General features: G+C 49.4%; 1 protein-coding gene across 1 annotated transcript; it reads left to right on the forward strand.

The window, feature by feature from the left end:
- The first annotated feature begins 4,576 nt into the window (after positions 1-4,576).
- On the forward strand, positions 4,577-5,675 carry LOC109784764 (uncharacterized). The gene has a single exon (XM_020343362.4). It carries the CDS (start codon positions 4,843-4,845, stop codon positions 5,440-5,442), a length of 600 nt encoding a protein of 199 aa, XP_020198951.1. The 5' UTR covers positions 4,577-4,842; the 3' UTR covers positions 5,443-5,675.
- The last annotated feature ends 12,536 nt before the right edge of the window (positions 5,676-18,211 follow it).

Genomic DNA, 18,211 nt, shown 5'->3' on the forward strand with positions numbered 1-18,211 from the left:
AGGAGCATCAGTACAACTTGGCGCTCTTGGAGGAGCACCGGTTGGCGGAGGTTTAGTCGGACGGGGAGCGCGTGTCCAACTTTTAGTCGCGGCCATGGTTGAGGTGGACCTGGGCAATGTGGACGTGAACCGAGTGGTGCATGCATCCATACAGAATGCCCGCACAATCCCCGTGAGCGTTGGAAGCTTCGCGTCAAGGAAGCGTGGTGCGCCCGGCTCTTCGAGGAGCCGGAGGCCAATGACAACGAGGCGCCGGAGAGCATGATGTTGATGCCAACAAAGCACACGTCGGCGGCTCCGACTCATTCACATCGGCCCCCAACAATGACGAGGCCGGACCGTCCGATGTGGGGGTCGACCTCACCTTTCATGACGACGAGGGGCAGATTAGGTTTTTTTGTTATTGTTTAGTTGTTTTTAGGGTCTATTTTCTTGCAAAAAGTAACACAAAGATCTGTGGAATTTTAGAGGATGCGGTTGAATGGTGCGTGCCAGACGTGTCCACGGATATTTGGTGATGTTTGATATGGTGACCCTTGAAGTCGTAGATGCCCGAACTTAACTTGAGGCCAGACCGTTGTGTTCCCGTACGTGAACAAGATTTGGCCAACACTTCAACGTTCCTTGATTTCATTGCATATGCGTCTTGAGAATCTACACATGAACAAGAACAAGGTATATGTCGTCGTCTTCGGCTCTCTCTTGTATATTTGACACAACCCAATTTGGCCATCCTCTCCGTTATAGCCGTTCCGTCGTCCACACCCGCTCTTGGATAACTAGCCACAGGAATAATTTATGCTTAGGAGGATCCCAAAATTTCCACGCACCCTGCTTCAGAAGAGAATCGTTTGTGTGATGGAGTTGAGCCAAGTAGACTACTCGCCTGATTTTCATGGCACGTAGAAACTTAGCTCAGATATTTGAATCGACACATAATGGATGATTCTCACATGAGTATGGTGATGATATATAATATAAACGCTTCAAGTTTTATTAGTCCGGTTACTTGTGCGTGGATTTGGCTGGCGCAGATTGTTTATCCATTTGGCCGCAATGAGAGTTTCTGCGGTGAAAACCCATCCTGAACTTCTGTATGAAAACGCAGAGCTCGCCGGTGGTTGGGGATTTCTTTCACGAACTGAAGCAGTGGTGTCTCTCTCGGAAAAAAATACTCAAACTGTGGGGTATCGTATCGCAGAGCCAGCCAGAAGAGAATGACAACTTGTGGTGCATAGACAGGCCACTTTCTTCATGAAGGGAAGCCATGATAGGATGCAATGTCTTGTCCTTGCAAGACCTCTCGAGTCAAGCCAGACCTGAGGGGCACGAGGAGTCTGAGTCGTTGCCCCTTTCCGTTCCGTGGGGCAGGTTTCCGTTACGATATGCGTAGTGCAGTGGGTGAGAGTGATCCAAGCAAAGTTAGGTTGAGCGAGCCGTAGAGGGAACGAGTCTGAATGTTTTCTCCCTTGCGTCAGCTACATGCATGGGCTCGAACGGCCAGAGCACACCAGAAATACCGATGCTGGCTTCGCAGTAGCACGCTAGGGCAGCTCCAACGGGATCGCCAATTCGCCTCGGTTTGGACGTCTTTTTGCCACGTGCCTCAACTGTCCGTAGACGTGTCCGAGCGTCAAAATCCCACAAACTGATTGCAAAGCTAGGAACCGTCATTTAGGCGTCCGACAACTCGGACCCAGGCAAAACCGAGGCGGAGCTTGCTCATTTGGACCATGCCACACTGCTTTTCGCGGGAAAGCCCGACCTTTCCCACCCTCTTGGCTCTGATCGCCCTACCCTCCACCCCAATTTCTGTTCTTTCCGTTGTCCACCACTACGTTCGCCGTGCCGCCGGAGCCTAAAACACAGGACCTAAAGGTGGTGGCAAGGCCAACTCGATGACACGCACCGAGCGATGATGCAAATATAGGAGCATGGAGATACCAGTCCGTGAAGTCACCGCCTCGGTGGTCGTACTACTACACGGCCACGTAGCTTGATGCACACAAAATTCTCCGACCTCTTTCACGTTCGAAGCGTCGCGCGTGCCCTATACGGCCGACCTCAACGTGGACTACCACTTCCCCGAGTCGTTGTCGCTGTAACTTGTCCGGTCGCAGATGCCAAGCGTAGATCCAACGCCGGTGCTCGGTCTCTATTTGGTCCACACGGTTGGATGGCCGACTCCCTTATCCGTGTCAGTAGCACGTCCGTGATGGGCTGGTGTATCCGATCTGATGATTCGCGTTGGAGTTGCCCTTACGACAGTAAGATTATAGTACGATATAAGAATAGTAAACGGAGACGTGCGATCATCAGACTTTCCGGGAAGTTTCCCGCCTAGCCAATTTCCAGTAATGTAGCAATTGTGTGTAGCCAGTGGATAGCGAAAAGGACACTGGTGTCTCTCGTCTGGCCGGCAGCGCACGCGCTTTTGCCGCGCCTTGGATTCGAAGCTGCATACATCAGCCATCACGACTTTATTAGCAGTGTATGATCGGTGCGCCGTGCGTTTGTTCACGCGACTGGGCTTGACTTGACGCCGCCCGGTCAGCTTTGGAAATTTGGCAGACCCTCCCCTCTTCTCTCACATTCGATTGGCTGAACAATTAGGTAGGTGTTTCCAAGCAGAAAGTTCCAACGCACACTTCTATGAGTCCTGCCAACCAACTGGGGTACACACGAATTTTCAAGATAAACATGCATACGCTTGTGTGTGCTCTATATTTTGTAGACCATTCTGCAGGCTACGTACCCACTGGATCTATGCTTGGTACTGTACACACTACAGCGTGTGGAGCGCGGTCGGATTATATGAGAGACTACAGGGTGCACACACCCGTACAAAAACAGCCTTACATACATCAGAAATTCATAGAGGCACGCACCTGCAAAGCCTTGCTTGACCGCTTGATTGCCTTGTGATTCAGAAAGTAGTTAGATTTAATTATTACTCCCTCGGTATCTTCTCGCGTAGTAATTAAATGATGGATACGCCAACCAAGACCGAGGTAGCAGTGGATTGCATAGCTTAGAGCAAATCCAATGCGCCGATCCAAACAGACGCATTTTTTTTCGTTTTTTGTCTGTTTGAATTGGTTCGTCCGCCTCCTTTTGCGTTTGGGTCGGTCGTGCGCCCAACGCGCAAACCCAATTCTCGTCCGCATAGAATTTTAAAAAAGTCCGCGGCATAGATCATGCCAGCGGACATGTCGTCGTACAAAGTTGATGCCGATGTCATGCCGGCCTCCAAAAAACCACCACACAGTTTATGCCGACGCACTTACCAGCGGCCGGCACACATGCCAGCACACAAAAAGGAGCGGAAGTTCAACCACGTCATCTCGGTCGTGGTCATGCCAGCACACTTGCCGGCATACAAAAAAAGGATGGCGCTCTCCACCATAGATCACTCGTCATCGAACTTGCGCATGTTGGCCTGCATCTTTTTGAACCAAGGCATTTCCTCAGGGACACCGTGCTCAAGTCCACCTTCATGATCTTCACCTCCGTTGTCATGCAAGCCAGCGCCACTTCTTTTGCCTTGGTCTTGGCATTGGTGGTCTCGATCTCGAGTATCTTCCTTTGCTTCTCCGCCTTCATCTTCTCCGCATCGAGCTCAAGCCTCCTCCTTTGGATCTCCATGAAGGCCTTCATTTTCTCTTCTTTTCTTGCCGGCGCTTCTCATCCCTTGTGTCCTTCTTGGTCATCATGCCTTCCAAAGTGGCATGCAAGGCAATCGACGCCGCATCGTGCTCCTCTTGCTGTGCGGTGGCGACCAGGGCAGCGGCGAACGCGGCTTCGAGCTTGCGTTCCTGCGCGTGCCTCCGGCCCTTCCTCTTGGCCGACAGCACGGCCCGCTCGGCTTCTTCTTGGTCGGCGTCGCCGTCTTGCGGGAGGCGCAGGGCTTGCCCTTGGCGGTGGCGACGGAGGCGAGGCCGGAGGAGGCTAGAGAGGCGAGGCCGCCGGCGGCGGCGAGGATCGACACGTCGTCCATGGCAAGCAGCCGGGAGCGCGAGCGGGTGGAGTTTTGTGGGAAAGAGAGGAAAATGAGTGTGGTTGTGCCGCCGACTGGCGAGCCAGGGGGAGTAGGCGGGCGTTGCGCGCGTCCATTTCTTGTCCGTGCTGACACAAATGAGGCTCAAATTTTAGGCCGGGAATGGGTCTCCCGGCGGACAAAAAGCGGGCGCGCATCCGTATGTGATGGTTTCGTTAATCTTGAACCTCAACTCTAATCTTGAGCTAGTAGACGTTGTACCTGGTGTTTCTCAATGAGAATTAAAAGGAAACTTCTACAATGACACACCATGCTTCTACGTTGTCCTTGGTGTTTCTCTTCTCGATGAGATTTAAAAGTAAGCTTTCACAATGACGTACCATGCATCTACATTGTACTGTACTCATCAGTGTTTCTCAAAGAACAATTAAGGCGAAACTTCCACGACGACTCAACTGTGCTTTCAGGCTGTACCACTCACATGAACAGTTTTTTTTCTTTTTGAGACATGTAGACTAGCTAGTAGGAAACTAATCATCACTCACCAAAGTCTGAAAGTCATGCACAAGGTCAGTAAGTGGGTTAAAACAACGATCGAGAAGACCAAAAAAGTATCCGTATCATATTCCTATAACGACTTGCCGCGAACTTCCACCACGCTTTGGCGCTTGCGTGCATCCCGCTCCATGTTTGATCCTGTCTCCCTATATATATGCAGTCCATCGTCCATGGATGTAGGAGTACATCAACAGCACAGCTTCAGTAATTTACAACGCCATCTCCACGTGTCGTCCGTCGATCTGCATAGTACTGTAACTCTGTAGGTGCCTGCCGCGACCGCAAGCATGTGCCAAGCCGCGAGAGTGTGCCACAACAATGGCCTGGTCGCGTCGGTGTCGTCTCTCCTGATCTCGTTCGTCATCAAGCCCCTGGCCAAGAACGCCATCCTCACGGGCAGGAGCGTCCTCGCCCTCCTCGCCGGCGACGGCACCGGCAACGCCAGCGCCGCGGCCGCTCCACGTGGGCAGCATTGCGAGGAGTGCGCCGCGAGGGACGGCGCGCGCCTGTCCAGCTCCGACGCGGCGGCGGTCATGGCGACCCTGGGCCTGGTTCCACGCCGGCGAGGCAGTGACGACGACGACGACGACGGGATGGTTGTGTGTGGCGGGTGCGAGGCGATGGGGGTGGTGGAGGAGGTGGCGTGGGGGAGCAAGGAGGCCGGGGAGGCGGAGCTGCGGGAGGCGTTCGGGGTGTTCGACCGGGACGGGGACGGGCTGGTGAGCGCGGCGGAGCTGTGGGGCGTGCTGCGGAGGCTCGGCATGACCGAGGGCGCCAGGTACGAGGACTGCGCCAGGATGGTCGCCGCCGCAGCCGCCCGCCACGGCGGCGTGGACGGGGGGCTCGGGTTCCCCGAGTTCAAAGCCATGATGGAGCACGCGGTTTAAGCACGTACGAAGTACAGTACGTATAATTGGCTAAAAAGTGGTGCACTGCGAGGTTAGACTGTTCAAGTCGCGTGGCTCATGCCCATATTTTTCATTGTTTCGTTGGTGTGTAGCTTCGGGTTGTTCCTCAGTCCGTTCGAAATCGAGCGTATGTTTTATCAGTGTTGTTGAATAATAAGATCGATGTGTACAAGCTTCAAGTTAATTAATTAATTACTTGACCGGAAATGCAACTATGCAAGGCTCAAAATGTGTGCCTTGACCAAGTAACACAAGGTCCTTCTGGCTTCTGAGTGGGCAGTGACATCGATGCTCATTTTGCTTGACATGCTGCTCTAGCACCGTGCATCCAATGGTCTTCCTTAGCAGACAAGGTACACAACACACGTAGTACGTTCCGATGCCTTGGCGTGCAATTCTCCCTTCCACCATGTACGTACTGGCCAAAACAAAATGACAAATTACATTTTGCCAAGGTGAGGGATGTGGCCGATGCGCGCCTGACCAAGACGGAAGCTCGCACGAAACATGGGCTGGGGCAATAATCTTAGCTCTGAATCATGGCCAGCTGCTGGTTTGCCGGCGGGCAGGCAGCGGCCACCGACATATCGTTCGTTTGTTCTTTGCATGCATGCCTGCCTGCAGACGTGGTCGGTCATGTCGGCAGCCTGCGGTACATACATCAGCACCGAAATGTATCTGCCGACCACCGATGTTTACTAGGTTGTCGGTTGTCCGTATGTAGGAAGCCTCGTCAGGGGCATTGCATTAGTCTATAAGCTAATCTTTTTTCTGATTCTCTCGACAAAAACTATGAGGATGAGAAAGAGACAAGTGAGTTTGCCGCAACCATCGGTGAACCTGATGTCTATCTTCCGACAGCACTACACGTTGATATTTTATTCTTCAGAAATGGAGATACACCTTATGCACTGTTTCACAAAATAAATAAATAAATACCAAAACAGATGTAGTACCGCCGCTCGTCTTCTTTTCCTTTTTTGTAAAGGACTCAAATCTATTATAAAAGTTCATAAAGATTACAAAGCAACATCCAAATCATAAAAATGATACATCAGGGTCCATGGATCACCAAACAACCACTGCCATCATCATAACGAGCCGTCGGCGCGCGATGTCACCGCTGCCATATTGAAGCCGACCTGACCTTGTCGATGACACCTGACAAGTCTTTTTCATGCACGTGCACCTAATGACCAGTGTCCCAGAGCCACAGTAGTCGTCATTGAACCCTTGAGTCTAACTAAAGAACTAACACCAAACCATGCCGCTCCGAATAGCTAGTAGGAATCTTGGAGCTCAGTCTAATCCACCCCAACGGACGGACTTGAGGAGGATCAGAGCCCGAAGACTGACTCAAACAAGAAGCGTCACCATTTGTCTGAGCACTGCCCCTAAGATGATAACCCTAACAAATCTACTAGCTAGAACCGAGCCACCAGGATTTCCTTCCCCACCACCACCAGTAGCCGAAGCGGCAAGCATAGGGGAGGGGAATCCATGGGCTCGCCGACAAAGATCGAGGCCAGGAAGGCTTTACCCTAGTCGCTTTGCGAGAGGGGAAAGAAAGACATGGAACTATAATTTGTTTTATATTTAATTTCTTTGTGTGTCTTCTTTTGAAGCTATATCATGCAAGACACTCTTGAATTGTAATTATCTTGTGCCTGTATCATGCAAGCCACTCCTGTAATTGTAAATTGGTATCTTCAGTTTTTCATTGGCTCGGTCAATATTGTGTCATCATATTCTTCCACTAAAGTGTGTCCATTGGCGTTCTGTACGAGCTAGAGCATCGAAACCTTGGGTTAGTTCCATTTTTTGAACTAAGAGTGGAGGATGGCAATGGATAGGGTACGATGCGGGTACAATAATCCCATACCCATACCCATTTTTCGCATGGGCGTAAAATCATATACTCATACCCTACCCATCGGGTAAATATCCATGCATGCACATGCGCGTACCCTATGAGTATATATGCCCAATGGGTACATGAGGATGCTCAACACAACGGTCTGGGTATACCCATTGGCACAGAATCATACACATGCCCTACCCACGACTAGTCGGGTAGGGTTTGGGCACTGCCCATGGGCACGAAAATGTGCCCATACCCTACTCATGCAGGTCGGGTACCCATGGGTATCTATGCCCATGGGTAAAATTGCCATCCTTAGAGGGTTTGGAAGCACCCAAAACCTCCATTACTCCTATAAAGGATACCGGAGTACCCGCCTCCTGAGGGTATCCTCACTCACGAGTGCCCTCCGCACCGTCTGATCCGTGTGCGCCTCGCGCAGATGCCTACTTGTCGCCCTCCCCGCTGTCCAATCGGGTTTTTCCTTGCCTGACCTCCCTGCCGAATTCGTGGGTCCATGACACGCACCCGCGACCACATTTCTGTGGTCAACTTTCCTGTCCTCTGCATGTGCATTTCCAACCCACGACCACATTGAGGACGTGAACATGATTTATCCATCTCACACCTCGAAAACAGGCTAGAAGCGCGCCCTCCGCGAGGTATATGCCGTGGAGCCCGATGAGCGGAAGTACAACCCTTGGTCGGAAATTTCCATCACCTTTGATCGACGTGACCATTAGACCAGCGTCCGCCACGGCGGAACTGCCGCGCTCGTTCTGGTCCCAATTGTTGGTGGTTTCCACCTCACCAAGGTCCTGACGAACTGTGGCAAGCCTCATCCATGCCGAAACATTGAAGAAGATGTAGTTCGATGAGTCATGCATTGAGCTGACTAGGACCAGTTCAAAGGTATCGTCCCGGGCATGGAGGCCTGCTACATCGGAAGGGTCACCCTAGACGTGGTGTTCGGTACCCCGGATAACTATCGTTTGGAGTCTTATGCTTCAACATAGTAACCTTCAGAAGCGGCTACCACGCCCTCCTAGGTCAGACAACATTTGCTCGATTCGGTGTTGTACCACATTATGCTTACCTGAACAAACATAAAGTGCCGACCCTCTCAATAAAGATTACTTGGTGCCCTTTGTGATTGGCTTGATTCAGTGTTGTCTCCACCTGCGAATCGATTTCACACGCTGCTATGGTTGCACCCCCTACACAACCCATCTATGGATCCACCACGCCCGTCACCTCCCTTCCGCCCGGACCTAACAATCACCTCAGCTCGGGTTCCGGTTTAGGCGTGCCTCGCTTCCACAAGCTTGACTTCCCTGATGATGGTTCGGTCAATCCTCTTGGTTGGCTCCATAGGTGCGAGTAGTTTTTCCACGGATAGCGCACGGCCAAAGCTAACAAGCTATGGACTGCAGTGTACCACCTCACCAGTGACGCTCAGTTCTGGTACTTATAGCTCGAGCGTGATTTCGGCTTGCCGACATGGGAGCGGTTCAAGGAAGCTTGCCATGTTCAGTTTGGGTCATCGCTTTGTGCCAATCCTTTGGGCGAGTTAGCACGTCTGCCATTCACATCCTCGGTTGCTGACTATGCTAGCAGGTTTCTAGCACTCATGTACCGCAAACAATGAGTCATTAACACCGTCCCAGCAACGGTTGTGTACACAGCAGGGCTGCCCGATGGTCTTCGCATTGACGTCGAGCTTCAGCGGCCATCTGACCTCCACACCGCCTGTTGGAGAACGTAGTAATTTCAAAAAAATTCCTACGCACACGCAAGATCATGGTGATGCATAGCAACGAGAGGGGAGAGTGTTGTCCACGTACCCTCGTAGACCGACAGCGGAAGCGTTATCACAACGCGGTTGATGTAGTCGTACGTCTTCACGATCCGACCGATCAAGTACCGAACGCACGACACCTCCGAGTTCTACACACGTTCAGCTCGATGACGTCCCTCGAACTCCGATCCAGCCGAGTGTTGAGGGAGAGTTTCGTCAGCACGACGGCGTGGTGACGATGATGATGTTCCACCGGCGCAGGGCTTCGCCTAAGCTCCGCAACGGTATTATCGAGGTGTAATATGGTGGAGGGGGGCACCGCACACGGCTAAGAGATCTCAAGGATCAATTGTTGTGTCTCTGGGGTGCCCCCCTGCCCCCGTATATAAAGGAGCAAGGGAGGAGGAGGCCGGCCCTAGGAGGGGGCGCACCAAGTGTGGAGTCCTACTAGGACTCCCTAGTCCTAGTAGGATTCCACCTCCCATATGGAATAGGAAAAGAGGAAGGGAAAAAGAGAAGGAAGGAAGGGGGCGCCCCCCTTCCCTAGTCCAATTCGGACCAGACCAAGGGGAGGGGTGCGGCCACCCTTGAGGCCCTTTTTTTTCTTTCCCGTATGGCCCAATAAGGCCCAATACGTATTCCCGTAACTCTCCGGTACTCCGAAAAATACCCGAATCACTCGGAACCTTTCCGAAGTCCGAATATAGTCGTCCAATATATCGATCTTTACGTCTCGACCATTTCGAGACTCCTCGTCATGTCCCCGATCTCATCCGGGACTCCGAACTCCTTCGGTACATCAACATACATAAACTCATAATAAAACTGTCATCGTAACTTTAAGCGTGCGGACCCTACGGGTTCGAGAACTATGTAGACATGACCGAGACACGTCTCCGGTCAATAACCAATAGCGGGACCTGGATGCCCATATTGGCTCCCACATATTCTACGAAGATCTTTATCGGTCAGACCGCATAACAACATACGTTGTTCCCTTTGTCATCAGTATGTTACTTGCCCGAGATTCGATCGTCGGTATCTCGATACCTAGTTCAATCTTGTTACCGGCAAGTCTCTTTACTCGTTCCGTAACACATCATCCCGCAACTAACTTATTAGTCACAATGCTTGCAAGGCTTATAGTGATGTGCATTACCGAGTGGGCCTAGAGATACCTCTCCGACAATCGGAGTGACAAATCCTAATCTCGAAATACGCCAACCCAACAAGTACCTTTGGAGACACCTGTAGAGCACCTTTATAATCACCCATTTACGTTGTGACGTTTGGTAGCACACAAAGTGTTCCTCCGGTAAACGGGAGTTGCATAATCTCATAGTCATAGGAACATGTATAAGTCATGAAGAAAGCAATAGCAACATACTAAACGATCGGGTGCTAAGCTAACGGAATGGGTCAAGTCAATCACGTCATTCTCCTAATGAGGTGATCTCGTTAATCAAATGACAACTCATGTCTATGGCTAGGAAACATAACCATCTTTGATTAACGAGCTAGTCAAGTAGAGGCATACTAGTGACACTCTGTTTGTCTATGTATTCACACATGTATTATGTTTCCGGTTAATACAATTCTAGCATGAATAATAAACATTTATCATGATATAAGGAAATAAATAATACTTTATTATTGCCTCTAGGGCATATTTCCTTCACCGCCATCTCCTTTGCCAAGGCCTATGAGCAGCGACATTTCCCTCCAACAACGTCACCGCACCTGCCTTCTGGTTCTACATTGCTCTTGTGCCCCTCCGATCTTCATGCGGTCAATGCAGCTACAAATATCTTCCATGCTAGCCCCACTAGCACATGTTCTGCCGTCAACCACTCTAGAGCCAACCCCGCCACGGTAGGTTCAGAGCCAGCTAAGTTAGCAGAACGTCGTCGCCAAGGCCTTTTGCTTCAAGTGCGATGAGATTTATGTTTGGGGTCACTGGTGCAGCTCTTCTTCACCGAGGCTGATGACTATGACCAAGATAGTTCCACATCGAAAAAAAATCCATTTTACTACCCTAAATAAAGTTGGTGGTTCAAATTACCCCCTCATCTATTTTTCTGCTACTTTCACCCCCTAAACATGTTGGAAATATGCCCTAGAGGCAATAATAAATGGTTATTATTATATTTCTTTGTTCATGATAACCGTCTATTGTTCATGCTATAATTGTGTTATCCGGAAATCGTAATACATGTGTGAATACATAGACCACAACGTGTCCCTAGTAAGCCTCTAGTTGACTAGCTCGTTGATCAACAGATAGTCATGGTTTCCTGACTATGGACATTGGATGTCGTTGATAACGGGATCACATCATTAGGAGAATGATGTGATGGACAAGACCCAATCCTAAGCATAGCATAAAAGATCGTGTAGTTTCGTTTGCTAGAGCTTTTCCAATGTCAAGTATCTTTTCCTTAGACCATGAGATCGTGCAACTCCCGGATACCGTAAGAGTGCTTTGGGTGTGCCAAACGTCACAACGTAACTGGGTGACTATAAAGGTGCACTACGGGTATCTCCGAAAGTGTCTGTTGGGTTGGCACGGATCGAGACTGGGATTTGTCACTCCGTGTGACGGAGAGGTATCTCTGGGCCCACTCGGTAATGCATCATCATAATGAGCTCAATGTGACTAACGCGTTAGTCACGGGATCATGCATTGCGGTACGAGTAAAGAGACTTGCCGGTAACGAGATTGAACAAGGTATTGGGATACCGACGATCGAATCTCGGGCAAGTAACATATCGATTAACAAAGGGAATTGTATACGGGATTGATTGAATCCTCGACATCGTGGTTCATCCGATGAGATCATCGTGGAACATGTGGGAGCCAACATGGGTATCCAGATCCCGCTGTTGGTTATTGACCGGAGAGGCGTCTCGGTCATGTCTACATGTCTCCCGAACCCGTAGGGTCTACACACTTAAGGTTCGGTGACGCTAGGGTTGTAGAGATATGTGTATGCGGAAACCCGAAAGTTGTTCAGAGTCCCGGATGAGATCCCGGACGTCACGAGGAGTTCCGGAATGGTCCAGAGGTGAAGAATTATATATAGGAAGTCAAGTTTCGGCCACCGGGAAAGTTTCGGGGGTTACCGGTATTGTACCGGGACCACCGGAAGGGTCCCGGGGGTCCACCGGGTGGGGCCACCTATCCCGGAGGGCCCCGTGGGCTGAAGTGGGAAGGGAACCAGCCCCTAGTGGGCTGGGCGCCCCCCATGGGCCTCCCCCCATGCGCCTAGGGTTGGAAACCCTAGGGTGGGGGGCCTTCCCACTTGCCTTGGGGGGCAAGGCACCCCCTTGGCCGGCGCCCCCCACCCTAGATGGGGTTTGGCCGCCCCCCCTCCCAGGGGGCCTATATACAGGGGGGAGGGAGGGCAGCAAGATCACAACCTTGGGCGCCTCCCTCCTCCCCTGCTACACCTCTCCCTCTCGCAGAAGCTCGGCGAAGCCCTGCCGAGACCCGCTACATCCACCACCACGTCGTCGTGCTGCTGGATCTCCATCAACCTCTCCTTCCCCCTTGCTGGATCAAGAAGGAGGAGATGTCGCTGCACCGTACGTGTGTTGAATGCGGAGGTGCCGTCCGTTCGGCACTCGGTCATCGGTGATTTGGATCACGACGAGTACGACTCCGTCATCCACGTTCATTGGAACGCTTCCGCTCGCGATCTACAAGGGTATGTAGATGCACTCCTTTCCCCTCGTTGCTAGTATACTCCATAGATGCATCTTGGTGAGCGTAGGAAAATTTTAAAATTATGCTACGATTCCCAACAGTGGCATCATGAGCCAGGCCTATGCGTAGTTACTATGCACGAGTAGAACACAAAGCAGTTGTGGGCGTTGATGTTGCCAATTCTTCTTGCCGCTACTAGTCTTTTCTTGTTTCGGCGGTATTGTAGGATGAAGCGGCCCGGACCGACCTTACACGTACGCTTACGTGAGACAGGTTCCACCGATTGACATGCACTAGTTGCATAAGGTGGCTAGCGGGTGTCTGTCTCTCCTACTTTAGTCGGAACGGATTCGATGAAAAGGGTCCTTATGAAGGGTAAATAGAAATTGGCAAATCACGTTGTGGTCATACGTAGGTAAGAAACGTTCTTGCTAGAAACATACAAACCACGTAAAAACTTGCAACAACAATTAGAGGACGTCTAACTTGTTTTTGCAGCATGTGTTATGTGATGTGATATGGCCAGAAGATGTGATGAATGATATATGTGATGTATGAGATTGATCATATTCTTGTAATAGGAATCACGACTTGCATGTTGATGAGTATGACAACCGGCAGGAGCCATAGGAGTTGTCTTTATTATTTTGTATGACCTGCGTGTCATTGAATAACGCCATGTAAATTACTTTACTTTGTTGCTAAACGCGTTAGCCATAGAAGTAGAAGTAATCGTTGGCGTGACGACTTCATGAAGACACAATGATGGAGATCATGGTGTCATGCCGGTGACGAAGATGATCATGGTGCCCCGAAGATGGAGATCAAAGGAGCATAATGATATTGGCCATATCATGTCACTATTTGATTGCATGTGATGTTTATCATGTTTTTGCATCTTATTTGCTTAGAACGACGGTAGTAAGTAAGATGATCCCTTATGATAATTTCAAGAAAGTGTTCTCCCTAACTGTGCACCGTTGCGAAGGTTCGTTGTTTCGAAGCACCACGTGATGATCGGGTGTGATAGATTCTAACGTTCGAATACAACGGGTGTTGACGAGCCTAGCATGTACAGACATGGCCTCGGAACACACGCAATACACTTAGGTTAACTTGACGAGCCTAGCATGTACAGACATGGCCTCGGAACACGGAGGACCGAAAGGTCGAGCATGAATCGTATAGAAGATACGATCAACATGGAGATGTTCACCGATCTTGACTAGTCCGTCTCACATGATGATCGGACACGGCCTAGTTAACTCGGATCATGTTTCACTTAGATGACTAGAGGGATGTCTATCTGAGTGGGAGTTCATTAAATAATTTGATTAGATGAACTTAATTATCATGAACTTAGTCTAAAATCTTTACACTATGTCTTGTAGATCAAATGGCCAACGTTGTCCTCAATTTCAACGCGTTCCTAGAGAAAACCAAGCTGAAAGATGATGGCAGCAACTATACGGACTGGGTCCGGAACCTGAGGATCATCCTCATAGCAGCCAAGAAAGATTATGTCTTAGAAGCACCGCTAGGTGATGCACCAATCCCACAGAACCAAGACGTTATGAACGCTTGGCAGCAGCGTGCTGATGATTACTCCCTCGTTCAGTGCGGCATGCTTTACAGCCTAGAACCGGGTCTCCAAAAGCGTTTTGAGAAACATGGAGCATATGAGATGTTCGAGGAGCTGAAATTGGTTTTCCAAGCTCATGCCCGGGTCGAGAGATATGAAGTCTCCGACAAGTTCTTCAGCTGTAAAATGGAGGAAAATAGTTCTGTAAGTGAGCACATACTCAGAATGTCTGGGTTGCACAACCGCTTGACTCAGCTGGGAGTTCATCTCCCGGATGACGCGGTCATTGACAGAATCCTTCAGTCGCTTCCACCAAGCTTCAAGAGCTTTGTGATGAACTACAATATGCAGGGGATGGAAAAGACCATTCCTGAGGTATATTCGATGCTGAAATCAGCGGAGGTGGAAATCAGAAAAGAACATCAAGTGTTGATGGTGAATAAAACCACTAAGTTCAAGAAGGGCAAGGGTAAGAAGAACTTCAAGAAGGACGGCAAGGGAGTGGCCGCGCCCGGTAAACCAGTTACTGGGAAGAAGTCAAAGAATGGACCCAAGCCTGAAACTGAGTGCTTTTATTGCAAGGGAAGTGGTCACTGGAAGCTGAACTGCCCCAAATACTTAGCGGAAAAGAAGGCCGGCAACACCAAAGGTATATGTGATATACATGTAATTGATGTGTACCTTACCAGTACTCGTAGTAGCTCCTGGGTATTTGATACCGGTGCGGTTGCTCATATTTGTAACTCAAAACAGGAACTACGGAATAAACGGAGACTAGCGAAGGACGAGGTGACGATGCGCGTCGGGAATGGTTCCAAGGTCGATGTGATCGCCGTCGGCACGCTACCTCTGCATCTACCCACGGGATTAGTTTTATACCTCAATAATTGTTATTTAGTGCCAGCTTTGAGCATGAACATTGTATCTGGATCTCGTTTAATTCGAGATGGCTACTCATTTAAATCCGAGAATAATGGTTGTTCTATTTATTTGAGAGATATGTTTTATGGTCATGCCCCGCTGGTCAATGGTTTATTTTTGATGAATCTCGAACGTGATGTTACACATGTTCATAGTGTGAATACCAAAAGATGTAAAGTTGATAACGATAGTCCCACATACTTGTGGCACTGCCGCCTTGGTCACATTGGTGTCAAGCACATGAAGAAGCTCCATGCAGATGGACTTTTGGAGTCTCTTGATTACGAATCATTTGACACGTGCGAACCATGCCTCATGGGTAAGATGACCAAGACTCTGTTCTCCGGAACAATGGAGCGAGCAACCAACTTATTGGAAATCATACATACCGATGTGTGCGGTCCAATGAGTGTTGAGGCTCGCGGTGGCTATCGTTATGTTCTCACTCTCACTGATGACTTAAGTAGATATGGGTATGTCTACCTAATGAAATACAAGTCTGAGACCTTTGAAAAGTTCAAGGAATTTCAGAATGAGGTGGAGAATCAACGTGACCGAAAGATAAAGTTCTTACGATCAGATCGTGGGGGAGAATATTTAAGTCACGAATTTGGTACACACTTAAGGAAATGTGGAATAGTTTCACAACTCACGCCGCCTGGAACACCTCAGAGAAATGGTGTGTCCGAACGTCGTAATCGCACTCTATTGGATATGGTGCGATCTATGATGTCTCTTACCGATTTACCGCTCTCATTTTGGGGCTATGCTTTAGAGACTGCCGCATTCACTTTAAATAGGGCTCCGTCGAAATCCTTTGAGACGACACCGTATGAATTATGGTTTGGGAAGAAACCTAAGCTGTCGTTTCTAAAAGTTTGGGGATGCGATGCTTATGTCAAGAAACTTCAACCTGAAAAGCTCGAACCCAAGTTGGAGAAATGCGTCTTCATAGGATACCCTAAGGAAACTATTGGGTATACCTTCTACCTCAGATCTGATGGCAAGATCTTCGTTGCCAAGAACGGGTCCTTTCTGGAGAAGGAGTTTCTCTCGAAAGAATTGAGTGGGAGGAAAGTAGAACTTGATGAGGTGATAGTCACCCCTTCTGAACCGGAAAGTAGCGCAGCGCGGGAAAATGTTCCTGTGGTGCCTACACCGACTGGGGAGGAAGTTAATGATGATGATCATGAAGCTTCGGATCAAGTTACTGAACTTCGTAGGTCCACAAGGACACGTTCCGCACCAGAGTGGTACGGCAACCCTGTCCTGGAAATCATATTGTTAGACAACGGTGAACCTTCAAACTATGAAGAAGCGATGGCGGGCCCGGATTCCGACAAATGGCTAGAAGCCATGAAATCCGAGATAGGATCCATGTATGAAAACGAAGTATGTACTTTGACTGACTTGCCCGATGATCGGCGAGCCATAGAAAACAAATGGATCTTTAAGAAGAAGACGGACGCGGATGGTAATGTGACCATCTACAAAGCTCGACTTGTCGCTAAGGGTTATCGACAAGTTCAAGGGGTTGACTACGATGAGACTTTCTCACCCGTAGCGAAGCTGAAGTCCGTCCGAATCATGTTAGCAATTGCCGCATACTATGATTATGAGATATGGCAGATGGACGTCAAAACGGCATTCCTTAACGGCTTCCTTAAGGAAGAGTTGTATACGATGCAGCCGGAAGGTTTTGTCGATCCTAAGAATGCTAACAAAGTATGCAAGCTCCAGCGCTCAATCCTATGGGCTAGTGCAAGCATCTCGGAGTTGGAACATTCGCTTTGATGAGATGATCAAAGCGTTTGGGTTTACACAGACTTATGGAGAAGCCTGTGTTTACAAGAAAGTGAGTGGGAGCTCTGTAGCATTTCTCATATTATATGTGGATGACATACTATTGATAGGAAATGATATGGAATTCTTGGAAAGTATAAAGGCCTATTTGAATAAGTGTTTTTCAATGAAGGACCTTGGAGAAGCTGCTTATATATTAGGCATCAAAATCTATAGAGATAGATCGAGACGCCTCATTGGTCTTTCACAGAGTACATACCTTGACAAGATATTGAAGAAGTTCAATATGGATCAGTCCAAGAAGGGGTTCTTGCCTGTATTGCAAGGTGTGCAATTGAGCACGGCTCAATGCCCGACCACGGCAGAAGATAGAGAAAAGATGAGTGTCATCCCCTATGCCTCGGCCATAGGGTCTATTATGTATGCCATGCTGTGTACCAGACCTGATGTAAACCTTGCCGTAAGTTTGGTAGGAAGGTACCAAAGTAATCCCGACATGGAACACTGGACAGCGGTCAAGAATATCCTGAAGTACCTGAAGAGGACTAAGGATATGTTTCTCGTTTATGGAGGTGACGAAGAGCTCGTCGTAAAGGGTTACGTCGACGCTAGCTTCGACACAGATCTGGATGACTCGAAGTCACAAACCGGATACATGTATATTTTGAATGGAGGAGCAGTAAGCTGGTCCAGTTGCAAGCAAAGCGTCGTGGCGGGATCTACATGTGAAGCGGAGTATATGGCGGCCTCGGAGGCAGCGCAGGAAGCAGTCTGGATGAAGGAGTTCATTACCGACCTAGGGGTGATTCCCAATGCGTCGGGCCCGATGACTCTCTTCTGTGACAACACTGGAGCTATTGCCCTTGCGAAGGAGCCCAGGTTTCACAGGAAGACCAGGCATATCAAGCGTCGCTTCAACTCCATTCGTGAAAGTGTTCAAAATGGAGACATAGATATTTGTAAAGTACATACGGACCTGAATGTAGCAGATCCGTTGACTAAACCTCTCCCTAGAGCAAAACATGATCAACACCAGGACGCAATGGGTGTTCAATTCATCACAATGTAACTAGATTA

This window comes from Aegilops tauschii, chromosome 5 (assembly GCF_002575655.3).
Source record: "Aegilops tauschii subsp. strangulata cultivar AL8/78 chromosome 5, Aet v6.0, whole genome shotgun sequence".
Taxonomy (NCBI): domain Eukaryota; kingdom Viridiplantae; phylum Streptophyta; class Magnoliopsida; order Poales; family Poaceae; genus Aegilops; species Aegilops tauschii.